General features: G+C 49.5%; 1 protein-coding gene across 1 annotated transcript; it reads right to left on the bottom strand.

Annotated features, from left to right (window-relative positions):
• Nucleotides 1-1,020: 1,020 nt before the first annotated feature.
• On the bottom strand, nt 1,021-27,096 carry LOC141978914 (uncharacterized). The gene is made up of 4 exons (XM_074941291.1): nt 26,934-27,096; nt 21,809-21,935; nt 8,922-9,035; nt 1,021-8,585 (listed from the first exon to the last, which is right to left on the bottom strand). The coding sequence occupies exons 2-4, from the start codon at nt 21,840-21,842 to the stop codon at nt 7,051-7,053; spliced, it is 1,683 nt and encodes a 560-aa protein (XP_074797392.1). The 5' UTR covers nt 21,843-21,935; nt 26,934-27,096; the 3' UTR covers nt 1,021-7,050.
• Nucleotides 27,097-27,654: the final 558 nt, after the last annotated feature.

Below are 27,654 nucleotides of genomic sequence, written 5' to 3' on the forward strand. Positions count from 1 at the left end.
GGGGAACCCCCCCACATTAGAGATGTTTTGAAATTGACATTTTGAGAACTGGGGAGAGAAATGGGGCAAACTCGGAGAAGGGGAAGCGAGAAAAGGTGGATAGTTTGAGAGAAAAGGGGGGAATCTACGTGGATTTTATACACATTTTAGTTAGGGGGGAAAGGGGCAAAACTGGGGGAGAATTTTATCAGTATGAGAGAGAGAGAAGAGGCAAAATCTGAAGGGACTTTATGGCCCCCTTTCTCTCCCTGCTCCTCTCCCTGATTTCCAGCAGAGACAGGGAAAGACACCACATTTCCCCCAGTCCCTCCCCCGTTTTTCATCCCTTCTCCGGGGCCTAGAGGGAGTCACACTAGCTACAGTTGAGGAAGCAGGCGATCGGACAGCTGGCCCAGCCCTCCATGCTAGTAGCTTTCTCACATATAGGGAGACGAATCAAGGTTGGAATTGACGTCATGACTTCTTTCCCAGAGGGGCTCAATCTCTCTAAGGCCTGAGGGTTAAATGGCCACATTCTACCAGCTGCCCTCCTCAAAAGGAAAGGGGGTGTCAGCACCTATAACAAGAACTGGTAGCAAAAATATGCAACAGAAAACCTACATGATGCATCCATCACGATGCTTAAAAATAAACGGAGACATCCTATGACAGATGTCCTGTCTTTCCTTGGCAAATAAGAGAAGGGAGGAACTCAGTGACCCTTACAGTCTAACTGGGCAAAAGGTTATCCACCTTGTCTCCTCGAGTCGTTTTCCTTTTAATAGAAATTGACTTTGAAGCTCATCAAAATAAGTTCCGCTTGAAATACAAAAAATGAAAATCTGTACTGGGCCAATATTTGGTTCTACAGTATTTCTCACACACGTTCTCCCACCCCAACCATTGGAGTGAGGTTTTCTATCAGAACTCCTGATGCGAAAGGGAGTATATTACATCAAATAAACTTTTCAGGATTAGCCACTGTTTTCCGCATTACTAGCAAAACAAAAAACACAGGACAACTTTCAGTTTTCCAATATAATTAAGGTTGTCACACCTGGTTAACACAGGTAGCCTGATTCTGGGATAAGGAACTTCTCTTCTGGTCAGATCAGTTGGTGACCCTATAACAACAATACACAACTCTCTATAATCAGGTAACATATTCAAAGATCACAAAAACTTGCCCTACGTGTTAGTTTTCCTTTAATTAGGACAGTCACTAAGTGAACCTTTGAGTCAAGTTGTGGTCCTACTCATGGGAGATCGCAGATCTCCAGATCTTCTGCGGTGTGTGTTGGTGCCAAGGGGTCTCCTCTGGGGGAATGTCTGCATCATGAGAAAAAACACCTTCCTTGTATTTTCACACTTTTTAGTCTTTCAAAGTAGGAGGGCATAGAGGAGAAGGGATGCAAACGCACACAACACAAGAGGAAAACCAAAATCTGGTCTACGCTGCAGTCCTATACTGGTATAACTGCATTGCTTCGGGGTGTGAAAAATCCACACCCCTGAGCGACTTAGTTATACTGGCCTAACGCCCCATATAGACCGCACCGTGTTGGCAGGAAAGCGTCTCTTGCTGACATAGCTCCCGCCTCTTGGGGAGGTGGATTAACTGAGCGGATGTGAGAGCTCTCAGAGCTTCTTCCTTACAGCACTGCAGATGCAGCATTGTAAGTGTAGACAAGCCCTAAGAGACAAAAACAGAGAATCAGGACCCAACCTGTGTGTATCCTGCAGTCTGAAATTGGAGCCTGACACATGCATTCCCTCACTGGTTACCGTTATTTCCACTGCGTGAAAGTCCTCGTTACCCACTCAGGCAGCCAGTTTGGGATCCACGGGGAAGGAATGTCCTCTAAAGAACTCTCTCTCTTTCTCTGCCTCATTCAACTTTGGAGCCAAAAACAGTGAAGGATGATTGTGCTCCATCTAACCATGGGATCCTTTGGGACTGTAACCAGTGACACTGAACTAGGGAGTGGTGTTCTACAAACGATTTTCCTTGGGCTGTTGATTATCATAGTTTCCTTTATTGGGGTGAAAACTAAGAACTGGGGGTGTACTATTTCTAACCCACTTTTTTCTAAATCATTGGCCTGGGTTATGGCACATTTACACGTCTCTGAAGTAGAATCCTTTACCAAACCACGCAAAAAAATCAACACTGTTAGTGAGGAACTGCTTCCCCAAACATGCCCCAATATTCTTTAATTAGGTGGCACCGTCTAGACTAGGAGCTAGATCCAGGCCTGGATCAGAATCTCTGTAAGTTACCAGAAGTGACATTTCTATTCAAAAATGGCTATTTTTCTGCAGCGACTCCATTTTTAACACTTGTTTCATTTTATACACATTTGTGGCTCCCACAAAGGATAAATTCAACAAACCCCCCCATTTCTATTTCTTCCACACACCGTATTGTGACGGACAGCATTTCCCATATCATAGGAAAGATCTTCTGTAGAGCCCGGGTTACAAATGTTCTGGGTACCGAATACATGGGCATTTTGCCTGGTTCCAAGTCACTTAGTGTGGAATTCTCTCCCCAGATCATCTGAGACAATATTGACTTAAACAATGGAACTCCCCTGTGATCAGATGCACTTCCTTCTGTTCAGTCTGCTGCTGTTCACCATTTCCGAGTGGAGATTTCAAATCACGGCTGTTTCTTTGTTAGAATGTCCAGTCAATGGGAGAGTTCTCTCCTGTTGACAGAACTGCATTTGAACTTTCTCCACATCATCATGGAGAGGTGGGGAAAAAGCCAAAGTAAAGTGAGAAGTAATGACTTTAGCAAATGGTCATTTGTCTCAAAGTCTCCGGTAAATTTGAGCTACATTCTGTCAAACTAAACTAATATCCCATTGGGCGACTAAACATTCTTCAGGAGAGATAGAAACCCATGTCACAGAGAGACAGACTACATGACAATGAAAGTGTCAAGGGAAAATCCAGAGCAGGTTACACCTAATAACTCAGAATCAGGACAAGATTCTCCCATGACATTCTCCTTTGATCCATTCAAACCTGCTTCACTCAGCACTGTCTCGTTTTTGAGTGACATTATATACAAAAGTTTCAGCATCCTCACAATGGGGGGGGGGAGAACAGCCCCCTTCCCACAAGTGGTGTTGCCAATAGATGGAAACTGGAATTTAAACCCCAAATGTCCCACTGTCTTTGGGATCCATTTGAAGTCCTCTTCCAGGTCTTTGACACTTTCCTCTGCAGCCATAGCGATTTAGGATTAAAGAAGTCAAAGCATCATCTCCAAGCGCAGACAGCTGGGAACACCGCATCACAGGACACTTTGAGAAGTGGAGGGATAGAATATGAAGAAGATAAACTCTGCATGGCTCAGAAAGGAGGTAACCGTTCTGGAGTGATGGCGAAGGAGGGAATCTCCCCATCTCCTTCCAGTGTCACAGAGGCTGAAATGACACTTTCCCCCCCGCAGCTCCTGCTTTTCACAATATTTAAATATATTTTAAATGAAAATAAAAACTGTCCAAAAATAACTGCTCCTCCGTACAACCCAGAGCAACCTGTATCATTGGAGACTCTAACAGGACCTTTGCAATAGGTGGAACCGTCTAAATGTGATGCTCCCTGGTTCCTGGGAGGAGGGACGCACTCCCATTACTCGTGGGACAATGGAGTGGAGAGCAGGATAAAGGAGTTTGAGGCGCAAGTGGTGTTCTCGTCCATCCTCCCCGTGGAAGGAAAAGGCCAGGGCAGGGACCGTCGAATCGTGGAAGTCAACGAATGGCTATGCAGGTGGTGTCGGAGAGAAGGCTTTGGATTCTTTGACCATGGGATGGTGTTCCATGAAGGAGGAGTGCTGGGCAGAGACGGGCTCCATCTTATGAAGAGAGGGAAGAGCATCTTTGCCAGCAGGCTGGCTAACCTAGTGAGGAGGGCTTTAAACTAGGTTCACCGGGGGAAGGAGACCAAAGCCCTGAGGTAAGTGGGAAAGCGGGATACCGGGAGGAAGCACAGGCAGGAATGTCTGTGAGGGGAGGGCTCCTGCCTCATACTGGGAATGAGGGGCGATCAACAGGTTCTCTCAAGTGCTTATATACGAATGCACAAAGCCTTGGAAACAAGCAGGGAGAACTGGAGGTCCTGGTGATGTCAGGGAACTATGACGTGATTGGAATAACAGAGACTTGGTGGGATAACTCACATGACTGGAGTACTGTCATGGATGGTTATAAACTGTTCAGGAAGGACAGCAAGGGCAGAAAAGGTGGGGGAGTTGCTCTGTATGTCAGAGAGCAGTATGACTGCTCAGAGCTCCGGTACGAAACTGCAGAAAAACCTGAGTGTCTCTGGATTAAGTTTAGAAGTGTGAGCAACAAGAGTGATGTCGTGGTGGGAGTCTGCTATAGACCACCGGACCAGGGGGATGAGGTGGATGAGGCTTTCTTCCGGCAACTCGCAGAAGCTACTAGATCGCACGCCCTGGTTCTCATGGGCGACTTCAATCACCCTGATATCTGCTGGGAGAGCAATACAGCGGTGCATAGACAATCCAGGAAGTTTTTGGAAAGCGTAGGGGACAATTTCCTGGCGCAAGTGCTAGACGAGCCAACTAGGGGGGGAGCTTTTCTTGACCTGCTGCTCACAAACAGGGAAGAATTAGTGGGGGAAGCAAAAGTGGACGGGAATCTGGGAGGCAGTGACCATGAGTTGGTTGAGTTCAGGATCCTGACGCAGGGAAGAAAGGTAAGCAGCAGGATACGGACCCTGGACTTCAGGAAAGCAGACTTCGACTCCCTCAGGGAATGGATGGGTAGGATCCCCTGGGGGACTAACATGAAGGGGAAAGGAGTCCAGGAGAGCTGGCTGTATTTCAAGGAATCCCTGTTGAGGTTACAGGGACAAACCATCCCGATGAGTCAAAGAATAGTAAATATGGCAGGCGACCAGCTTGGCTTAACGGTGAAATCCTAGAGGATCTTAAACATAAAAAAGAAGCTCACAAGAAGTGGAAGGTTGGACATATGACCAGGGAAGAGTATAAAAATATTGCTCGGGCATGTAGGAATGAAATCAGGAGGGCCAAATCGCACCTGGAGCTGCAGCTAGCAAGAGATGTCAAGAGTAACAGGAAGGGTTTCTTCAGGTATGTTGGCAACAAGAAGAAAGCCAAGGAAAGTGTGGGCCCCTTACTGAATGAGGGAGGCAACCTAGTGACAGAGGATGTGGAAAAAGCTAATGTACTCAATGCTTTTTTTGCCTCTGTCTTCACTAACAAGGTCAGCTCCCAGACTGCTGCGCTGGGCATCACAAAATGGGGAAGAGATGGCCAGCCCTCTGTGGAGAAAGAGGTGGTTAGGGACGATTTAGAAAAGCTGGACGTGCACAAGTCCATGGGGCCGGACGAGTTGCATCCGAGAGTGCTAAAGGAATTGGTGGCTGTGATTGCAGAGCCATTGGCCATTATCTTTGAAAACTCGTGGAGAGCGGGGGAAGTCCCGGATGACTGGAAAAAGGCTAATGTAGTGCCAATCTTTAAAAAAGGGAAGAAGGAGGATCCTGGGAACTACAGGCCAGTCAGCCTCACCTCAGTCCCCGAAAAAATCATGGAGCAGGTCCTCAAGGAATCAATCCTGAAGCACTTACACGAGAGGAAAGTGATCAGGAACAGTCAGCATGGATTCACCAAGGGAAGGTCATGCCTGACTAATCTAATCACCTTCTATGATGAGATTACTGGTTCTGTGGATGAAGGGAAAGCAGTGGATGTGTTGTTTCTTGACTTTAGCAAAGCTTTTGACACGGTCTCCCACAGTATTCTTGTCAGCAAGTTAAAGAAGTATGGGCTGGATGAATGCACTATAAGGTGGGTAGAAAGTTGGCTAGATTGTCGGGCTCAACGGGTAGTGATCAATGGCTCCATGTCTAGTTGGCAGCCGGTGTCAAGTGGAGTGCCCCAGGGGTCGGTCCTGGGGCCGGTTTTGTTCAATACCTTCATAAATGATCTGGAGGATGGTGTGGATTGCACTCTCAGCAAATTTGCGGATGATACTAAACTGGGAGGAGTGGTAGATACGCTGGAGGGCAGGGATAGGATACAGAGGGACCAAGACAAATTGGAGGATTGGGCCAAAAGAAACCTGATGAGGTTCAATAAGGATAAGTGCAGGGTCCTGCACTTAGGACGGAAGAACCCAATGCACACCTACAGAGTAGGGACCGAATGGCTCGGCAGCAGTTCTGCAGAAAAGGACCTGGGGTTACAGTGGACGAGGAGCTGGATATGAGTCAACCGTGTGCCCTTGTTGCCAAGAAGGCCAATGGCATATTGGGATGTATATGTAGGGGCATTACCAGCAGATCGAGGGACGTGATCGTTCCCCTCTATTCGACATTGGTGAGGCCTCATCTGGAGTACTGTGTCCAGTTTTGGGCCCCACACTAGAAGAAGGATGTGGATAAATTGGAGAGAGTCCAGCGAAGGGCAACAAAAATGATTAGGGGTCTGGAACACATGACTTATGAGGAGAGGCTGAGAGAACTGGGATTGTTTAGTCTGCAGAAGAGAAGAATGAGGGGGGATTTGATAGCTGCTTTCAACTACCTGAGAGGTGGTTCCAGAGAGGATGGCTCTAGACTGTTCTCAGTGGTGGCAGATGACAGGACAAGGAGTAATGGTCTCAAGTTGCAGTGGGGGAGGTTTAGGTTGGATATTAGGAAAAACTTTTTCACTAGGAGGGTGGTGAAACACTGGAATGCGTTACCTAGGGAGGTGGTAGAATCTCCTTCCTTAGAAGTTTTTAAGGTCAGGCTTGACAAAGCCCTGGCTGGGATGATTTGACTGGGGATTGGTCCTGCTTTGAGCAGGGGGTTGGACTAGATGACCTCCTGAGGTCCCTTCCAACCCTGATATTCTATGATTCTATGATTCTAAGGTCCACCTCAACCCAGGATGAACGGCAAAAGGTCAAAATGGGCAACTCGTCTGGACAAGCTGCGGGATAACACTGATGCCAACGGTTCAAACAGCCTTACAGGTTACTACGTGGGAATTAGCAAAAGAAAAAAAATGGCTAGATAGCCCTAGAGGTTTTTATGGTGTTTCTCTCCCTTGCAGATTCTCTGATGAGAGATAAAGGCTGAGCGCCGAGGGAAGGTTTTCCCGCACTCGCCGCATTCATAGGGTTTGTCTCCTGCGTGGATTCTCCGATGCTTAAGAAGGGTTGAGCTCTCAGTGAAGTTTTTCCCGCACTCACATTGATAGAGCCTTTCTGCCGTGTGGATTCTCTGGTGCGTTATAAGGTTTGAGCTGTGAGTGAATCTTTTCCCGCACTCACCACATTCGTAGGGTTTCTCCCCTGTGTGGATCCTCTGATGTGTAATGAGGTTTGAGCTCCGAGTGAAGGTCTTCCCGCACTCAAAGCATACGTAGGGTCTCTCCCCCGTGTGGATTCTCTGATGATTGAGAAAGGCGGAGCGGTCAGTGAAGTTTGTCCCACACTCGCAGCATTCGTAGGGTCTCTCTCCCTTGTGCATTCTCTGATGTGTAGTAAGTTCTGAGCTCTGAGCGAAGCTTTTCCCGCACTCACAACACTGGTAGGGCCTCTCCCCGGTGTGGATTCGCTGATGCTGAATAAGGTTGGAGCTGGCAGTGAAGGTTTTCCCGCACTCGCAGCATTCATAGGGTTTCTCCCCTGTGTGGATTCTCTGATGCGTAATCAGGTGTGACCGTCGAATGAAGCTTTTCCCGCACTCACAGCATACATAGGGCCTCTCCCCTGTGTGAATTCTCTGGTGTGTAGTAAGATCTGAGCTCTGAGTGAAACTTTTCCCACACTCACTGCATTCATAGGGCCTCTCCCCGGTGTGGATCCTCTGATGCTGAATAAGGTTTGAGCTGGCAGTGAAGGTTTTCCCGCACTCACCGCATTCATAGGGCCTCTCCCCCGTGTGGATTCTCTTATGCGTAATCAGGTGTGACCGTCGAATGAAACTTTTCCTACACTCACGGCATTCATAGGGTCTTTCTCCCGTATGGATTCTCTGATGTGTAGTAAGGTCTGAGCTCTGAGTGAAGTTTTTCCCACACTCACTGCACTCATAAAGTTTCTCACCTGTGTGGATTCTGTGATGTGCCATAAGGTTTGAGTTCGGATTGAAGGCTTTCCCACCCTCACGGTATTCATAGCGTTTCGCACCTGTGTGGATTCTCTGATGCGTAATAAGGTGCGAGTGCCAAATGAAGGTTTTCCCGCACTCACAGCATTCAAAAGGTCTCTCTGCTCTGTGTGTTCTCTGATGTTTAGTAAGGGATGAGCAGTCCCGAAAGTTTTTCCCACACTCAGTGCATGTATTTTTTTTCGTTCCCCTGAGGATTTTTTGCTGGGCTGTGGTTTCTTTAAGGTCCTTGTGTGTTCCCTGACAGTAAATAAATGTACTCAATTTCTCATCTGGCTGGTTTCCCTGCTCTGTCTCTGGTCTGTGCTGAATCTCACAGGCTGTTCCCTGCTCACGACTCCTGGACACATTCCCTTTCGATCTTTGCGATAATGCTCCATGTGATTCCACTTGCTCAGCATCTTTCTGCTCCTCATTCTCACTCACCATCCCAGCACCTGCTGGGACAGAGAGAGAAACCTCAAACAGGGATGGGAAGGGGAAGACCAAACCAAAATAAGTGCTGGAGAGAGGTCAAATAAAAACCAGGAACTGAATTCCCCCAAAGGGAATCAATTCAGCCTTCACATCCCATCTAAATTCTCAGTGGGAAGGGAAGAAGCTACTGACAGGTGTCAGTTAGAATCTGTAGGAAGCCATGAGCTATATCTTCCCTGGGGATATGACGCTTTCTGGGGACAATCCTGAACTCAGAGAGCTCCTAAGGTCTTTGTAGAGGATCCCAGATGTTTCCTTCAGGCACTTTCAGACTCTGAGTAGGTTTCATGTTTCCTCACCTGTGCAGGGATCTCTCAGGATCTCCCTTTCCTCTGAACCCTGGAGGTCTGGGACCCACGGCTCTGCCCCTTGTTCCAGCTGCGAGATCACATCAGGTCTGAAAACGGGAAACCCTGCTCAGATGAAAGAAAACAAACGAGATCAGGTGAATTCCTAAGATGTTGTCATTAATTTTTTTTTTATTAATTAAGCCCCAGTCCTTAGTAACTAATAAAGTCCAGATCCAGGTCCCCAGGTCCTCAAAGGTGCAGAACACTCTGCTAATGAGGGATGTATCTGCTGTGAACACGCAGATAGACACTGTGTGACAGTCTGTACCCCTATGTTCACTCTTCTACAAAATTATGATCTATTTTGTACAAAGTACGGCTTGCCAGGTATCATTTGGAAACTCATAATCAGCAAACATTATCGTCCTGTTAAAATGTGTAGCAATCCTGTGTATGTACAGTTATGAGATTTTACTGTAGGATGTTAGTGAAAACATGTTTCAATTCTGGGGAACACCCACAGACAGCAAGGCTAGCCCCTGGTCAAATAGTCATTCTCCAGCGGGGGGGAAGGTGTGAACAAGAAATTTACATTCCATCACAGGGATGGCTTGAAGCTCACATCCACAGCCCATCTCCATGACTCAGCTGAGAACTGAAGACATTTTTAGCACATAGGACTGAATTATAAAAAGAGGCGGGGAAAACAGGAGAGACTCTCTCTGGCCCTGTCTACACTACCAATTTTTGTCGACAATAGTGATGTTGACACCCAAAAGTCAACATAAAAAAAACCCAGAATCTCATGCTGACACTTGCTCCCTCTGTCAGCAGAGCGCGTCCACGGTTGGGGCACCATCATCAACAGTGTGAGCAATGCACGGTGGGTACCTATCCCACCGTCCAGCTCGAAACCTTCTGTCGCTACGTGTTTGCAGGAAGGCGGGGCAGATCGTGGCGCATCTTGGGACCAGGCTCGATGCATTACTTTCTGTCCCAGCACTCCACAGGCTTCTGGCTTTCTTCTGCGGCATTTTTCAATGGCCCTTCTTTGCTGTGCACCCCGGCATCTTTGTGAGAAGGGATGGATCCCGCACTGCTCTCCCATGCTCTGTTAACTGTCATGAAGACATTGCGGATGGCAGTGCGGTTAATCGTCAAGTTCCTAACTGAAGAAGACTCTTGGGTGCCTGACATGCTTCATGATATGGATAGGAGCAACTTTAGATTGCTTTTGGCATTCACAGAACAGCTGCAGAGGGTAGACCGTCACTTTTGGGCTCGGGAAACAAGCACTGAGTGGTGGGATCGTATCGTCGTGCAGGTGTGGGATGAAGAGCAGTGGCTAGAGAACTTTCAAATGCAGAAAGCCTCCTTCCTGGAACTGTGTGCGGAGCTCGCCCCAGACCTGCAGCGCAAGGATACCAGAATGAGAGCTGCCCTATCGATAGAGAAGTGTGTGGCAATCACTGTGTGGAAGCTGGCGACGCCAAACTGCTACCGGTCGGTCATGAACCAATTTGGAGCCGGGAAGCCGATCGTTGGGGCTGCATTAATGCAAGTGTGCAGGGCAGTTAATCATATCCTGCTATGAAGAACTGTGTCCGTGACTCTGGGAAATGTGCGTGAAATAGTGGACAGCTTTGCAGAAATGGGTTTCCCTAACTGTGGAGGGGCGATAGATGGCACACACATTCCAAATCTGGCAGCAGACCACCTTGTGATGGAGTACATCAATAGGAAGGAGTCCTTCTCCATGGTGTTGCAGGAGCTTGTGGACCACCATGGGCGTTTCACTGACATCAATGCAGGGTGGTCTGGGAAGGTGCATGACGCACGCATCTTCAGGAACACCGGCCTGTACAGAAAGCTGCAAGCACGGACTTTCTTTCCAGACCAGAAGATCACAGTGGGGGATGTTGAAATGCCTATAGTGATCCTGGGAGACCCGGCGTAAGCCTTACAGCCATGGCTCATGTAACCTTACACGGGACACCTAGGAGCGGTTCACAACAGGCTGAGGTGGTGTCGGATGACAGTTGAATGTGCCTTTGGCAGATTGAAGGCACGCTCGTGATGCCTTTATGACAGGTTAGACATTAATGAGGATAATATTCCCATGATCATAGCTCTGTGATTGTACGTTGCATAACCTTTGTGAAGCTAAAGGTGAAAGGATTGCTCGTGGGTGGAGTGCTGAGGCAGGCCGCTTGGTATCTCGCTGATTTTGAGCAGCGAGATACCAGGGCTGTCAGAGGAGCCCAGAGGGGTGGAATTCAAATCAGGGAGGCTTTGAGGCAACACTTTGAAAATGAGAACTAGTAATGTATCTCTCTGTCAGAGGTGCTTCAATGTTACTTTACATGTCATTTTCCCGGGAAGTAATGCTGAGATTTGGGGCCTTACATTCCAGGAAGCCAATGATTAAAATGTCTGCTTATGTACTGGTCGTGCCCACTATCCCAATGTGTAGAAAACAAATAAAGATGAGTTACCATTCAAAAACTTCGCTTTTATTGCACTGGAAACAGCACGCACAGACACACAAAGATGCTTGGCTGGGAAAGGAGGAAGCCAGACAGCTTCGTGTTGATGGCCCATCAAAGAACATTTAACTCTCAGAATGGACCATAGAAGAAACTCATTTGACCCCGATGACTCTAACAGCAGACACATTTTTAAACAACTAACAAAATCATCCAAAGCACAGCATTTGGTGGTGACGGGGGACTTCAACTCCCCAGACATCTGTTGGGAAAATAACACAGCAGGGCACAAATTAGCCAATAAATTCTTGGAATGTATTGGAGACAATTTTTTATTTCAGAAGGTGGAGGAAGCTACTAGGGGGGAGGCTGTTCTAGATTTGATTTTGACAAATAGGGAGGAACTGGTGGAGAATTTGGAAGTGGAAGGCAGCTTGGGTGAAAGTAATCACGAAGAGGTCATGATTCTAAGGAATGGTAGGAGGGAGAACAGCAAAATAAAGACAATGGATTTCAAGAAGGCAGATGTTCGCAAACTCAGGGAGTTGGTAGGTAAGATCCCATGGAAGCAAGTCTAAGGGGAAAAGCAATTTAAGACAATTGGCAGTTTTTCAACGAGACATTATTAAGGGCACAAGAGCAAGCTATCTCACTGCATAGGAAAGACAGGAAGTCTGGCAAGAGACCACCCTGGCTTAACCAGGAGATCTTCAATGATCTGAAATCCAAAAGAGGGTCCTACAAAAAGTGGAAACTAGGTCAAATGACAACGGATTAATATAAACAAATAACACAAGTATGTAGGGACAAAATTAGAAAGGCCAAGGCACAAAACAAGATTAAACTAGCTAGAGACATAAAGGGTAACAAGAAAACATTCTACAAATACATTAGAAGCAAGAGGAAGACCCAGGACAGGGTAGGCCCATTACACAATGGGGGGGGGGGGAAATAACAACAAAAAATTTGGAAATGGCAGAAGTGCTAAATGACTTTTTTGTTTCAGTTTCCACCAAAAAGGTTAGTAGCGACTGGATGTCTAACATAGCGAATGCCAGTGAAAATGAGGGAGGATCAGAGGCTGAAATAGGGAAAGAACAAATTAAAAATTACTTAGACAAGTTAGATGTCTTCAAGTCACCAGGGCCTGATGAAATGCATCCTGGAACACTCAAGGAGCTGACTGAGGATCTGAGCCATTAGCGATTATCTTTGAAAAGTCATGGAAAACAGGAGAGATTCCAGAGAACTGGAAAAGGGCAAATCTAGTGCCCATCTATAAAAAGGGAAATAAGGACAACCCGGGGAGTTACAGACCAGTCAGCTTAACTTCTGTACCTGGAAAGATAATGGAGCAAATAATTAAGCAATCAATTTGCAAACACCTAGAAGAGTGATAAGTAACAGTCAGCATGGATTTGTCAAGAACAAATCATGTTAAAATCGACCTGATAGCTTTCTTTGACAGGGTAACAAGCCCTGTGGCTAGTGGGGAAGCGGTAGATGTGGTGTATCTTGACTTTAGTAAGGCTTTTGATATTGTCTCACATGACTGTCTCATAAAAAAATTCGGGAAATACAACCTAGATGGAGCTACTCTAAGATGGGTGCATAACTGGTTGGGAAATTGTTCCCAGAGAGTAGTTATCCATGGTTCACATTCCAGGTGGAAGGGCATAACGAGTGGGGTCCGGCAGGGATCAGTTCTGGGTCCAGTTCTGTTCAATATCTTCATCAATGAGTTAGATAATGGCATAGAAAGTACACTTATAAAGTTTGCAGATGATACAGAGCTTGGAGGTGTTGCGAGTTCTTTGGAGGATAGGTTTAAAATTCAAAATGATCGGGACAGACTGGAGAAATGGTCTGAAGTAAACAGGATGAAATTCAAGAAGGACAAATGCAAAGTACTCCACTTAGGAAGGAACAATCAGTTGCACACGCACACAATGGGAAATGAATGCCTAGGAAGGAGTACTGCGGAAAGGGGCCTGGGGGTCATAGCGGATCACAAGATAAATATGAGTGAACAGTGTAACACTGTTACAAAAAAAAGCAAACATAATTCTGGGATGTATTAGCTTGTCGGCTGTACTCCGCTCTGATTAGGCCTCAACTGGAGTATTGTTTCCAGTTCTGGGGCCACATTTCGGGAAAGATGTAGACAAATTGTAAAACATCCAGTAAAGAGCAATAAAAATGATTAAAGGCCTAGAACACATGACCTATGAGGGCAGATTGAAAAAACCGGGTTTGTTTAGTCTGGAGAAGAGAAGACTGAGCAGGGACATAATAGTTTTCAAGTACATAAAAGGTCATTAGATAATAAGACAGAAAATATCGTATTGCGTCTATATAAATCCATGGTACGCCCACACCCTTGAATATTGCGTGCCGTTCTGATTGCCCCATCTTAAAAAAGATATATTGGAATTGGAAAAGGTTCAGAAAAGGGCAACAAAAATGATGAGGGGTCTGGAACGGCTTCCGAATGAGGAGAGATTAAGAAGGCTGGGACTTTTCAGCTTGGAAAAGAGACGACAAAGGGGGGATATGAGAGAGGTTTATAAAATCATGACTGGTCTAGAAAAAGTAGATAAGGAAGTGTTGTTTGCTACTTCTCATAACACAAGAACTAGGGGTCATCCAATGAAATTAACAGGCAGCAGGCTTAAAACAAAGAAAAGGGAGTATTTCTTCAAACAACACACAGTCGACCTGTGGAATTTCTTGCCAGAGGATGGTGTGAAGTCCAAGAATATAACAGGGTTCAAAAAAGAACTAGATAAGTTCATGGAGGTCAGGTCCATCAAGGGCTATTAGCCAGGGTGGGCAGGGATGGTGTCCCTAGCCTCTGTTTGCCAAAAGCTGGGAATGGGAGAGAGAGGACGGATCACTTGATGATTCCCTGTTCTGTTCATTCCCTCTGGGGCACCTGGCACTGGCCACTGTCGGAAGACAGGACACTGGGCTAGATGGACCTTTGATCTGACCCAGTATGGCCATTCTTATGTTACAAAGAGGAGGGAGAAAGATTGTTCTTCTTAACTACTGAGGATAGGACAAGAAGCAATGGGCTTAAATTGCAGGAAGGGCAGTTTAGGTTGGACATTAGGAAAAATTTCCTACCTGTCAGGGTGGTTAAGCACTGGAGTAAATTTCCCAGGACGTTTGTGGAATCTCCATCATTGGGGATTTTTAAGAGCAGGCTGGACAGACACCTGCCAGGGATAGTCTAGATAATACTTAGTCCTGCCATGAGTGCAGGGGACTGGACTAGATGACCTCTCGAGGTCCCTTCCAGTCCTACAATTCTGTGATTAGCCTCCAAGTGACCGATGGTTTGCCCGTCAGTTAGCGAGTATTGTAAATGCATGTGACTTGCTCAGGTGACCCTGGACTCCATCTTGTCCCCGTCATTTTCTACAGACTTAGACGGAGGGCTTTGTCTGGGACAGTAGAATTCCATCCACACACGAGAGGGTATAAAAGACTGTGGATTTTGTCTTCTTTTCCTGTTTCATTTCTTGGGGCTGGATTTCTAACAAGGAAGCTTTAAACAAGGACTGACGACCCGCAGGCTGTTTGGGTAATTTCCAGAGACGACTTTTGCAAACTAGCAGTTTATTCCATCACTGCTTCAAACCTGATACAAGAACTTTGCAAATATATATGTGTGTGTGTGTGTGTGTTTGTGATTTCCTTAACCTTTTAACTTTTTCTTGTCTCTTATAAATAAACCTTTAGATGTTCGCTATTAAAAAAACCTTTAGATGTTCGCTATTAAAAGACTGGCAACAGCGTGATTCTTGGGTAAGATCTGAGTTATAGATTGAGCTGGCTGTGTGGCTGATCTTTTGAGATCAGAAGAACCCTTTGTTTGATGACATGGGTTGTCAATATCCACTACTCATAAGGTCGAGTGTCTGGGTGGCGAAGTAGATGCTGCAATGCTTAAGGAGATTGCCTTTTTGGCGACTGTGTGGGGAGACAGACGTTTGCTTTTGTTACTGCCTTGGTACATCCAATGGTAGAATAACCACCGGTTTGGGGTGGAGTCTGCCCTATTTCTCAGCAGTTTGTCCTGTATCTGGTGTTCTCAGCGGGGACCCACTGAGGCACAGTGACACCAGGACCTCAGCACTGTTAGATGTCAGGAAAGCACATATTGCAGAATTAGGGGACCTAGTGAGTCAGGTGTAATGGGAAGGAGCATAAAAATCTCTGGGTGTGGAGAATGCTGGGAAATTAGATTCTATAATTCAGGAGCAACATATTCTAATTAGTCTGGAAAAGCAGAATGTGAAAAATAAGAATCAGGCCAGGTGACTTCAGGAATGACGGAGCCCAAGATCCAAGGAGCCTGCAGAGAAGAGAGATGGTGGCTATTGCACATGGTGATGGGGGAGCAGGACTCTCCATGTCTCAAGATGTTTCACTACCAACCTAGGCCATTTTCACATGCTGGGGGGCAATCCAGAGCAGTGCGGAGTTGTGTCATCTGTAGTCCTGGGTGATTTGAAATGTTCTGCTGGAGCTCCTTTGTCTGGATGCTCCCAGCCAGCATTCAAGGCCACCCTGAGTGTCTGTGTGATCAGTAACCCTGGACCAGCAGCTCTGACTCCAGCAGCCTGCTTCTTACACTCCAGGCACATTCTGGCTTCCAGCAGGCTTGGATACACCTGGCAAGAGATAGCAACATCTGCATTTTCCCAAAATCATGTGCTCTGCAATGGCTACTTTTCCCTGAACCATTCAGAGGAATAATAAGGATTCTTTGCTAATCAAGAGAGACAAACGGTACCACTTATTACTTGAACTAGAGTTAGCTATCTACATAAGAATGTAAGAGCGGCCAGACTGGGTCAGACCAATGGTCCAGCTAGCCCAGGGTCCTGTCTTCCGGCAGCGGCCAGGGCCAGGTGCCCCAGAGGGAATGAACAGAACAGGGAATTGCCCAGTGATCCATCCCTTGTCGCCCATTCCCAGCTTCTGGGAAACAAACAAAAGGAAGTATTTCTTCACACAACGCAGAGTCAACCTGGGGAACTCCTTGCCAGAGGAGGTCGTGAAGATCAAGACTATAACAGGGTTCGAAAAAGAACTAGGTAAGTTCATGGGGGATAGGTCCATCAATGGCTATTAGCCAGGATGGACAGGGAAGGTGTCCCTAGCCTCTGTTTGCCAGAAGCTGGGAATGAGCAACAGGGGATGGGTCATTGGATGATTTCCTGTTCTGTTCTTTCCCTCTGGGCACCTGGCATTGGCCACTGTTGGAAGACAGGACACTGGGCTGGACGGACCTTTGGTCTGACCCAGTCTGGCCGCTCTTATGAGACAGACCAGGAAGGGGACAGGCTGCACTAGCCTGCTCCCTGATTTTGACACCCACGCCCCTTCATCCCACTGCTCTCAACCACTCTGCTCTCATCCCACCGCTCCTGGAGCGCCTGCTCCTTGTGTTTTTTCCTCCCCTCCCATTGCCGCAGCCTTCCTCACTACAGGCTCCCCCAAATTTCCCACTGCCCAATCGTTTTCCAACTCACCTTTCCACTGCCCCAAGTCTTCTTTGCTTCTGACTCCCAAGAGCTCCTGTTCCCTCCCTCCCATTGCTAGCTCCCCCATTTCCTGGTGCAAACCCTACCCAGCCCCCACCTCCCCTCTACTCCCCCCCTCCAACTCCTCGGCATGCTAACTCAACTCCTTCCCAGATCTTCCAGCCCCCCACTGCCCCCAGACTCCCAGCTCACAGGAACTCTTCACCCCAAACCTACCCCCCACCAGCCTACCACCGACTGGCCACACCCCTGCTCTCTCCCCCACTGCTTGGGCCTGCCAATTATTGTTATTTATTATTTGTATTACTGTAATGCTCATATTCTCAGTCGTTGACCAGGATCCTGTTAGTACCGGTTATTAAATATTAATACTTTTAGTTCAACAAAGAGTCTCTCTGAATTCTAAGGCCCAGAACACCGGCCCTTGACCGGTAAGTGACTCGGTTCAGGAATGTTCTCTATTATTCTATATTTTAAATGTCTTGCCCACCTTCCATGTCTATACAACTGCAGATAAGCTTGGAAACCCTCTCTTTAACACACATCCATAATGCTGGCATAAGCACATACAGACCTGGGAAACTAATAAGGGATGAATGTTACAGCAGATATTTCCTGTTGGGGAAATCAACAGGGAAGGGTGATTGTGGGGTAAGAAGGACCCACTGAGAGAGGTTATCTTGAAGAACGGTTAGTTCTCCCGGCTGTACATGATCATGCCTTCACACATAAATCAGGTAACCTGAGAATGTACAGAAACGACACCAGAACATACGGTTCTGGGAGAATATTCTTGGCAATGAGGTTTCCTTTGTCCGAAACCCTCTATAAGGATACCGATATGGGAATTTAGTTGGGGGGAACGAACACTGCACGTCCCCTCCGGATGCCGGAGCGACACAGATCCAGCTCTTAGTCTGACAACAAAGGGTGGTAACGTACCTATTTCTGTCTGTACGCTGTATACTGCTGTACTTATCTCTGATTGATGATCTTAGATTAAATAATTCCAACTGAGCCGGTTATTTTGACAACCTTGAGTCATTAACTCAGACACGCAACAGTCCCACGGTGCTGGAGATTCTACAGACACAGCACAAAAAACTGCCCCCAAGAGCTGACAATGTAATGCGAAGACAAGAGACAGATGGGCTCAGGCAGACAGACGGGGGAGGTGTCCCAATTTGTACACAGAGCCAGCTGCTAATGAAGAGCTTGCGAAATCTGCGAGAGAGGGAATTTACACACACACAAAGCAGCAGCAGGATCCGGGCTATGAGTGAAGAGAATGGCACGTTGAGGTACATTTGGACATACAGGGGTACACCCTGCATCTTTCAGCATGGAGGCAAGCGGACAGCTTGGTTTGTCTCACCAACCGACAATAAGCATTTTGCACGAGCATTGCTGTACAACACACGAGAGGATCTAGTTCTGTAAGTGTGGGTCCTAGGAACCGTGCTCTCCTTGTACTTGAGTGTCGTTTTCCCCAATACCTCTGCTTGCAGTCACTTACAATTCGAGACTTCATTCGATAAACATTTCCTTGTTTTCACTCTAAACACATCTAGGTGCTGGGTTAAGTGGATCGGTGATGGGAAGTGTCACTCTGAAGCTGGAATATCTGTGAATCTGTGAGCACTGAGAGCGTCCAACAGAACAGGGGCTGGACTCTCCAGGGAGACACTCGGAGGGCCCAGCAGTTTGTGTGAGTCTATCGCTTCCCTGCTGAGAATATTTTGAAGTGCTGTAAAACCCACATGCAGCCTCGGACGTGGTCTGCTCTTGAAAGTTTTGCCACGGTAGCTCAATTGTTTCGGGCGATGAAAAATCACTTTCCCTCCCGCTCCCTTCCCCTGCAAAGCCAACCTATCTATGCTGGCAACAGCTCAAGTGTAGACAGAGGTAGAGTGGCAAAAAGTCCACTACAAAAAATGAAGGAAACTAAATGCCCAGAAACTACTTTACTGCAGAGTTAAGGGTGCCCAGTGCTGTCTCCTGCCTTTCACCATATGGACGGTGGCTAAACAAACCTCTGCAAAGCAGAAAATGAAGTTAACGTACACACTACCCCTGCAATGCATCCTTAACTGTGCTCCCAACCCTGCAGCTGGTAAGAGCCACTGGGAACGGTTCTGTCAAGGTGGTGGAAAGGTGAGCAAACGACCACGGGAACTGGAGAATTCTCCTCTGTTGAAGTCTTCGTGTCAAGGCTGGATGCCTTTTTGAATAGGATTTAGTCAAACACAAGGTGTTCAGCTCAGGACAGCCGTAACTGTGTTGGGGACACTGGGGCATGGCCACTAGGTAACTCGAGGGGATGGAAGACCGCGAGTGTCGATGAAGCCCCCTCGCACTAGGCCCAGGTGTCCTTGGCCCCCGCTCCCGCCTGGAGGCACTCGCAGCAGCTCTGCGTACTAGGCCCAAGTGTCCTTGGCCCCCCCCCGCCTGGAGGCACTCGCAGCAGTTATGCTGAGAATCTGCAACAATATGCTGCGGAGTCAGACTGCCTGAAACTAAACAAGGCCAAACAGGGCAGATATGGAAGAACAATGCTGAATAAAGCAGCTTTATGTATGGTTTAACAGATGGTACAGAGAACAAGGGAACTAGCTGGGAACTGGATTGGCTGGCTATATGGATTCTTGGGGCAGCTTGCTATTGGATAAGTATGCTGGGAAAAAGGATGTATAAAAGCCTGTGTAACTTCCTGCTCTGTGTACAGGATTTGAGATTAAATCTCCCTGTACCTATTTGAAGCTTCAAATAAACTTTTCTGCTTCTCCACCCCGTTGTAATTATTGGGTGTAGCACACCGGGTAACGAACCAACTCAAGCTGTTGTTCAGCCTCTCGGCACTGGGTGCCGGCAACAACTGGATGAAATTCTATTGCCCGAGTTATTGTGACATTCCATGCCTTGGGGGAGCGCCCGGTAACCCCCATATTCCTCATTTATACATAATTGCATATTGAATATAAAGCAGGCCGTGTGAGGTATCAAGAAAAAGGTTATGATCTGCTGAAAGCCACTGCTCTATCTAAACGTGTCTCTCTTCCATGCATATGAAGTTATGAGAATTGTGTTGTGTGGTTGTAACTAAAACACGCTGTGGGTTTGGGAGGTGCCCAGATACTAGCTTTCCTGAGACAATGACAAGGGAGGTAACCAACACCCGGGTGGGCGCTGAACAGAAATCACCAGCTACTGTCCAACAAGGGAGCTATAATGCAATGGCTCACCTGCATGAGGCCACACCAGGAGAATTGCTCAGCCTTGCCTGGGGACTCAGCAATGCCCCCAGACATGCCTGGGCTTGTGTTCTCCAAGCACCTGGACTAAGGGTATAAAACAGAACACAGGGGCCACTTGCCTGGCCTTTCTCCTGCCCCCACCTACGCTGCAAACAACAAACACGCTCAGAAGTTTGAAGACGCCAACAGAGGAGACTGGCCCAGGTTTAAGGGACAAACCTGTGTCCTATGAACTGCAATATCCAGTGGGGTGAGAAAACCTGCTTAATCCAGTTGTTGCCCTGTCTAACAGGGTTGAGAGTTTAGACTGCGTGCTGGTATTTTATTTTGGTAACCACTCTGACTTTTTGCCTATCACTTATAGTCACTTAAAAATCTATCTTTTGTAGTCAATAGATTTGTTTTACTGTTTATCTTTACCGGTGAGTTTCCCTGAAGCGTGTGGTAAATCTGCTCAGGTTTTGCAAAGGCTGGTATGTGTCCACTTTCCACTGACGAAGTGGGGAACCAATTAATAAATTTGCATTGCTCGTCTTGAGCAGTGCAAGACGGTATATTCCCGAGGTACAAGGCTGGGAGCGGGGGCGGGGATTTGGCTGGTGCCGGTCTCTGTGTGATTCGTGAGTGGCTCTGGGAGCGTTCATGCAGCCTAGCTGGGTGTGGGGTCTCCACATCAGGTTATGCCGAGTGATCACAGCGCCTGGAGGGGTTTGCTGCTGGTCACTGGCGAGGCTTTGTGAGGGATGACCCAGGCTGGAGACAGTTCAGGGGGCAAAGTGGTCCCACAGTCCCAGGCTGCACCCTGGGGGTCCCGTCACAGTTGTACAGGAGATCAGACTAGATAACCTAAACCAGCCCTTCTGGCGTTACAAATCTATGGATCTATAACAGATACAAGGAAGGACTAAGAACATGCCCTTGTTTGTGTTGTGTTCTCCAGACGGGAATCCCAGCATTTATCCGCATGCCCTCCGGCTGTGTGCACTGGGTCAGGTGTAGCTGTAATCGGACGGTGGAGGGAGTAGCTGGAGCAGCTTGGCAGAGCTGTGACTAGTATGCAGAGAGGTGCACGTGACCCTGAGGGACCGAGTCTGCCCCATTTCAGTGCTCAGGGTTGTAGGTTGTGTCAGTGAAAGTGCACAAGGGGGAGTCCCTGCCCTGAGGATTGCCAGCACTCTGGTGGGATACACGCTAGTGGTCTCCAGGGCTCAGTGAGGGGCAAGTGAAGGCAACGACTCAGAAGGAAACCTCACGGTGAGGGTAAGGGAGTGGGATCACTTTGCAAGTCGGAGCTGGTCTGGGTGGAGCAGGCTCAGTGTTTGAGAGAGGGGCAGGGGTTGGAAGCTTCTGTTTGTTATGCTGGACCCAACCCCCAGTTTTACCTGAGCAAACAGGAGAAATCTGACACTGTGCTGTAGTTCTCCTGTGCTCTGTTCCCACGGTGTTCTGTAGTGAGCAGGGCAGAGGGCTAGTGTGTGTGTCATTCACATGTCGAGGTCATGCTGAAACAGGGCAGAGTTAAGGTTACATTATGGGGGTGACGTGAACCTTAACTCTGCATTTCCCCTTCTAAGAACTGAGGGGACAGGAATCCTTACCCAGCGAGGTCACATTCTCGTAGTTCTCCTGCATGACGTCTCTGTAGAGGGCTCTCTGAGCAGGGTCCAGCAGGGCCCACTCTTCCCTGGTGAAATACACACCCACCTCCTCGAAGGTCACCGGCCCCTGAAAGAGCAAGAGTCCAACCCTCAGTGCCTGCTGCCCCACTCACAGCCCCACTATTTGTGGGGGAGAGGAGCCAACCAAATGGAAGCTCTGGGTGGGTCAACAGAGTCCCACCCCCACCCTGCTCAGAGCATCCAGGAAACACCAGGGTGAGGGGCGAAGAGAGAGCCCCTCGTCTCTCCCAGCAGATCCATCACACACCTAGTAGCCACAGCCTGATACAGGAGATGGAGCCCCTAGCAGGGTCCAGGGTGAGCTCCCTGGTCAGAAGCCCAACACCTTCCTCCTTGTGAGGAGCTGGATATGAGGGAGGGGAATCTCCCCGAAATCTGACTGGTGGGTTCCCCCTTCCTATCTCACAGCAGCTGCTGGTGAGTCGGGTCAGGCTCCAGCACTGGGAGTCTGGGCCATTTTCCACGCCTGTGATGAGATCTATCCCCTCCGCATAGGCCATGCTGGGGTCAGCTGTGCATTGTAGGCCGAGGAAACTACGCCCCTCCGTGCCTGCTAGGCATGCTCAGCCCCGAGGCAGGATACAAAGGAAAGCAGACGAGCTCTGCCGGCCTGCACTGCCAAGGAGGAAGGACGCACACTGCGACCTCCCTCCAGGGATCTGTGGGAGCCCCAGTCCACAGAGGCCAGGGGGACACCCTGCAGAGACCCCAGAAGGGACTGAGACACCATAGACCGCGCCAGCCGACGACCCGAGAGACCCAGAGGACCTGTGGACCCCGAGGACCTGGTAGGAAGTGGCCCAGGGGAAAGAGACACTAGTCCAGTTCACTGGAGTTACAACACTGCACTCTTGAGACTGGGTGTTTGCCGCTCCGCCCTGCTCAATGGCTGCAGCCCCTGGATGATGGCCCAAAATCTGTCCTGATTGTGAGGTCACTCTGCCCTGAGCGTAAGGGTAGCCCACGGACTCTGACCATGCTCTCCTGTTTTATGGGTTAGGCCATCCGGGAGACTCTGGCAGCCGAGACGTAAGCCCCCCACTGACTGTACATGACTGGACACCCCTTCGCCGGGCGACACAGCCCCATCCGCAAATTAGGGTATTTCTACTTCTGAACCCTCATGGGTCTGTTCCTAGAACCTAAGCCACTTATTAAGTGAGTTCTGGCAGGTTCGCCACACTCTGTCCTCCTCCCTTTCTCCACCCTGTGTATTCCCGTGGGAGGTCGGGAAAAGAGAGTTCCAGTTCCATGAAAACAGAACGAATGTTTGGACAGCCGACCTTGGGGTTAGGTGTCTCTGCCCCGTACATTTTATTGCGGTTATCAGCAAAGCATTTCTAGTCCTAAGAATGGTTATGGGCGGTGGCCAGGGAAATTGTTAGCCTCTTAGGGGTGGTTCTGAGTTATGTGATTTGTTCGGAGAACATTTATAAAAAGTTCAGTTCAGAAGCGTGCAGTCCGAGGAAGCTTTCTTTGGGCAAGGATCTGCCACCTAAGCTCCCCAGCGGCTAGATGGAAGGAGGCTTTAGTGAAGTTCACGTCACGATTCCCCCAGGCCCTTTCCCTGCAGACAGACACCCTAGATTCTGCCATGCTGGGAAAATGCTTGTTCTCTGTATTACAGTGTAGACCTGGCCCCTCCTGCCAGGCTAAGCTCACAGACACATTTTTAAGCCTCTCCAGTAACAAAGTCTCTGCTAGAACAGGGCAGAACCAAAGGAATGACTTGGGGGGATTCCCTCTGACACTGACCCCACGGCAGCCACACCCCCGTAAGGAGGAATATGGAGTCAGGGACTGGTTTTTCCTCTCTCTGATCCTCCTCTTGTCCACAGTAAAGTGATTCTGCCCAGGGATGCTGCAATACGTGTGTCTGGGCAGATCAGAGATCTAGTAATCTCTCTTCCCACTCATTTCTCCCACTGCCCCTTTCAGTCTCTTTCCCAGCCAGAGGGTCAGGGGGAGAGGACATGGGAAAGCCCCATTCCTGGGTTGGTTGCTCCCCCATGGATGAATTTGCTCCTGCAATTGCTAATGGGAGGAGAAATGAGGAAGGGCCGTTTGTGCAGAGTCACTTTCATGGCAGACCCCAGCACTTTCCCCGAGGTCTCCCAATTACCTGGAGTCTCTGGCTCAGAATTCAGCATTAACAGGGCCCAGGGCTGCCCCAGGGGGCGAGTACCAGCTGGAGCAAGTCCTCACCTCAGGCGGGCACAGAGGAAGCCTTAATTCAGGTCACCTCCCAGCACAGCTCCCGCGGGGGGAGCAGCAGCTGCCCAGATCGCAATGGAGGCTGCAGGGTCTGACCAGGAAGCTGAACCCCCATATCCTGAGCAGAGGGGGACAGAGCGTCTGAGCCGCCTTCCCTCCCTTAGCTCTCTGGGGAGAGCAGCGAAGGAAACCACCTCCCCATAGGGACAGGCGCTGATTGCATCCATCCCGCTGGATTAACACTGGTCTCAGAACCACAAACACTGTTCAGAAAGGATGAGGCCAGAATCCTCCTCAACAGATCACTGTGTGGGAGCGCTCACCCCCTTCCCACCTCCCTCAACCCCCAGATCTCAGGCAAGGACTCAGGGCAAGAATTTTCCCCACAGAACCGGAAGTTCCTGCAGTTTTCCAGAGGGAAGAGAAGCAAAATCGGTGGTGGTTTCACCTCACAGTGTCTGATAAGCGGGTAGAAAGTTCTCACCACGCCCTGCTGGCCAGTCGCACAGGCAGAGGGAGCCCAGGGGGATGCTTCTTTAACAGGAGAAGGGAAGGCCTGGAGGGGCCAAAATAGGTAAGAAATTTCCATGCCCTGTCACTAGCAAATAATGGCCACCGTGGATCCACCCCAGAGGTGGCTGCATCTTAGCACGGCGGGAAGCAACCCCTCACGGAGACCATTTTCATGGGGTTTGGGATACTTCTGGACCCACGCTGCACTCAGAGGGACCTCCTCATCCCGTGCCAGCTGGAGAAAAGAAAAGGGTCCAGCCAACTCTCCTGTCACCAGCTGGCAGCCACTGATCCCCCAAAGAGGGGGAGGCCCCTAGCTGTGATGGGTATTAATATGTGGCTGCTCTCGTTCATCGGCAAACCTTTTAACAGAGATAACGGGGGGAACAAATGATTCTCAAAGGAGAGGGAAAGACGATCACTGGGCAATTTCCCCTGCCACATCCAGGATTTTTAATTGACATTTGATGACGACGTAGAAAGAGGCAAAACCTGAGATTTGAGATCAATGTTGAGAAATGAAAGAGAAAAGGGCGGAAACCTGAGGAATGTGGATCTAGTTTTGTAAGTTAGAGAAAAGTGGAAAATTTGAGGGATTTTCTGTCAGTTGTGGAGATGAGGTAAAATCTGAGTGTTTCCCCCCATCAATATCTGATCAGTGAAGAGAGAAAAAGGGGCGACATTTGCAAAGATTTGAGACCCATGTTCAAGGATTTGAGAAAGGGCCAAATCTGAGATTTTCTTCGTATTTTATAATTAGAGCGACAGGGGAAAGTCTCTGGGCAGATTCAATCAGGGACAGCCACCTAGAGAGAAAAGGGGCAAAATTTTAGAGTATTTGATATCAGTCTTTGAGATTTGCAGAGAAAAGCAGGTCCCAAACGCCGCATTTGAGAACACGAGAGAAAAACACCCAGACCTGAGGGGACTTTATGTCGCTATTAAATAACGAGAGGGGAAAGGGGGACAGTTTGACTGGATTTTATATGACTGCCCAACACAGACAGAAAGTGATGGTTCCCCCACCCGCCACACCCAGGATTCACCTGGGCAGCAGGGAGCCCTTTGAGGAGCTGATTGAAGAGGGCCGGGGAGGGGGAGCTGGAAGGTCCCTGGGTGAGGGAAGGGGGCAGCAGTGGGGGATGGGCAGGTGACTGGGGGCGACGGTGTTGGCAGTTCGGGGGCAGCAACTGGGATTGGGAAACCGGGGTCTGGCCAGTCTCCACGGGGGACACGTGCTCCTCCCTTCCTCTCCTGTGCCCTTCCCTGCCCTGTTGCTGGCAGAGAACAGCCACCCCATCCCCTTCCCCACCCCAGAGGCAGCCGGGTCTCAGGGCTCCCCCAAACAGCCCCCACTGACCCCGATCCCTTTGGGGGAATGACTCAGGGTGACAATTTCCCACCGGAACAAGGACAAATCGCTGCAGATAAAATGGGTGGGAAAATCCCCCCCCCCCATGGGAGGAGACTGTAAATGGACATTTGATGATTATGGGGGGGGTTGGGGGGGCAGGGGAGTGGATGGTTGGAGGGGAAAGGGGGGGGAAATCGCCCCGGGTTTTACAGCCACGTGAGACACTGGGAGAGAAAAGGGGAAGAACGAGAGAGAATTTGTGGGGGGGGGGCAAGTGGCACAAACAGGGACCAGAACCAATTAACTCACCTCCCCCCCGCCCCCCACTTCTCCCCTGGGAATTTCCTGGCTGTACAGAGATAGTTCAACCTCCTCCCCCCCCCGACCTTCCCCTCTCCCCACAACTCTGGCTTCTCCCTCCTCCCAACACCCCACCTCCCCCCACAGGAGACCCCCCCCGCCGGGCCCCAGCCTCTGCCCCACCCCCAGTGCTCCCCCCCACGGGTCTCTCACTCACCAGGGGCCTCCGGCGCAGGGGCTGGTCCCAGCTGGAGAAAGCCCCCCCGCAGCCAGGCACAGAGGGGTTAATGACGGGCTCCCCCCCAGCACAGACCGCACAGGGGTTGGCGCAGCTGCTCAGCCCCCCCCGGATCACAGGGGAGGCACCAGCAGGGTCTGGTCTGGGCCAGGGCCCCCACCCCAGGGAGCTGCGAGCTCTGTGCACAGGAATTGGGGGGGCGGCCGCACCCCCCGGCTGGAAGCGGTTTCCATCATACACAAGGGTTACAGTTTGGTTCAGTGGCTCTCAGCCCCCCTCCCCCCACACAAATTGCTCCAGCCCCCCCCTTGTCTCGGGGCTTTGTTCTGCCTCCTTCCTCCCGGCACCCACCGCTCCCAGCTGCTCCAGCCCCTTCCTGTGTCTGCAAACACCGACCCGGGCTGCCGCGCTGGCTGGGCTCTTACCGGCGGCCCCTGCCAGCCGTCAAGGGCGATGGGGTGATGCGGAGCCGCACGCGGCAGCCAGAGGCGCCCCGCAGGGGTCGGGACGGGGCTTGGTGGGGGCGAGAACCCAGGAGTCAGCGGCAGGAGGCAGACTGGGCTGGAGGCGTGGCCTGATGCCCTCTCTGTATCCGCAGCTGATTGGTCCATTCCCCTGCAGGCCACAGCTGACAGATCCCCAGCCCTACGGGGAGGGGGGGGACGTGGGGGGGGGGGACACATAAAGTCTTCGGCTTCCAAACGACCCTGCCTGGTGCACAATTGCCCCTTAACAGAGGCCTGGAAAAAAGGGAGTGAGATCCTTGAATTCTCATTTATTTTGCAGCTTCCTTTACTGTGCTCACCATGGAGCATCCTGTGACCTGTGGGTTGGATTCATTGTCGTGGGGCGCGGGACACGTGAAAGATCATTAGTTTCCTTCGGGTTCGCCTTCAATATACTTCGATGCTGGAGCCATCCCTGACCATCAACTCGGCAGGCAGGCGCGGACAGCAAGGCACTTGTCCTGTGGCCTTGACCGAGGGAGGTTTCTGATCAAAGGGAGGGTAGATGCCAGCCAGCTCCTGGGGTAATATCTCATTGGAGATGAAAGGGCTTGTTCAGAAAGAGATTTTGACGTCTGTAGGGTATCGCAGAATATAGAATCATAGACTATCAGGGTTGGAAGGGACCTCAGGAGGTCAT

This window comes from Natator depressus, chromosome 28, assembly GCF_965152275.1.
Source record: "Natator depressus isolate rNatDep1 chromosome 28, rNatDep2.hap1, whole genome shotgun sequence".
Lineage (NCBI taxonomy): Eukaryota > Metazoa > Chordata > Testudines > Cheloniidae > Natator > Natator depressus.

Bases quoted from the DNA above. Each gene is read 5' to 3' on its own strand.
- LOC141978914 (XM_074941291.1), bottom strand. From the start codon at position 21,842: ATGCAGGAGAACTACGAGAATGTGACCTCGCTGG. The intron at 9,036-21,808 runs GTAAGGATTCCT...TCATCTGAGCAG, and splicing joins CGAGAATGTGACCTCGCTGG to GGTTTCCCGTTTTCAGACCT. The intron at 8,586-8,921 runs GTGAGGAAACAT...TCTCTGTCCCAG, and splicing joins CCTGAGAGATCCCTGCACAG to CAGGTGCTGGGATGGTGAGT.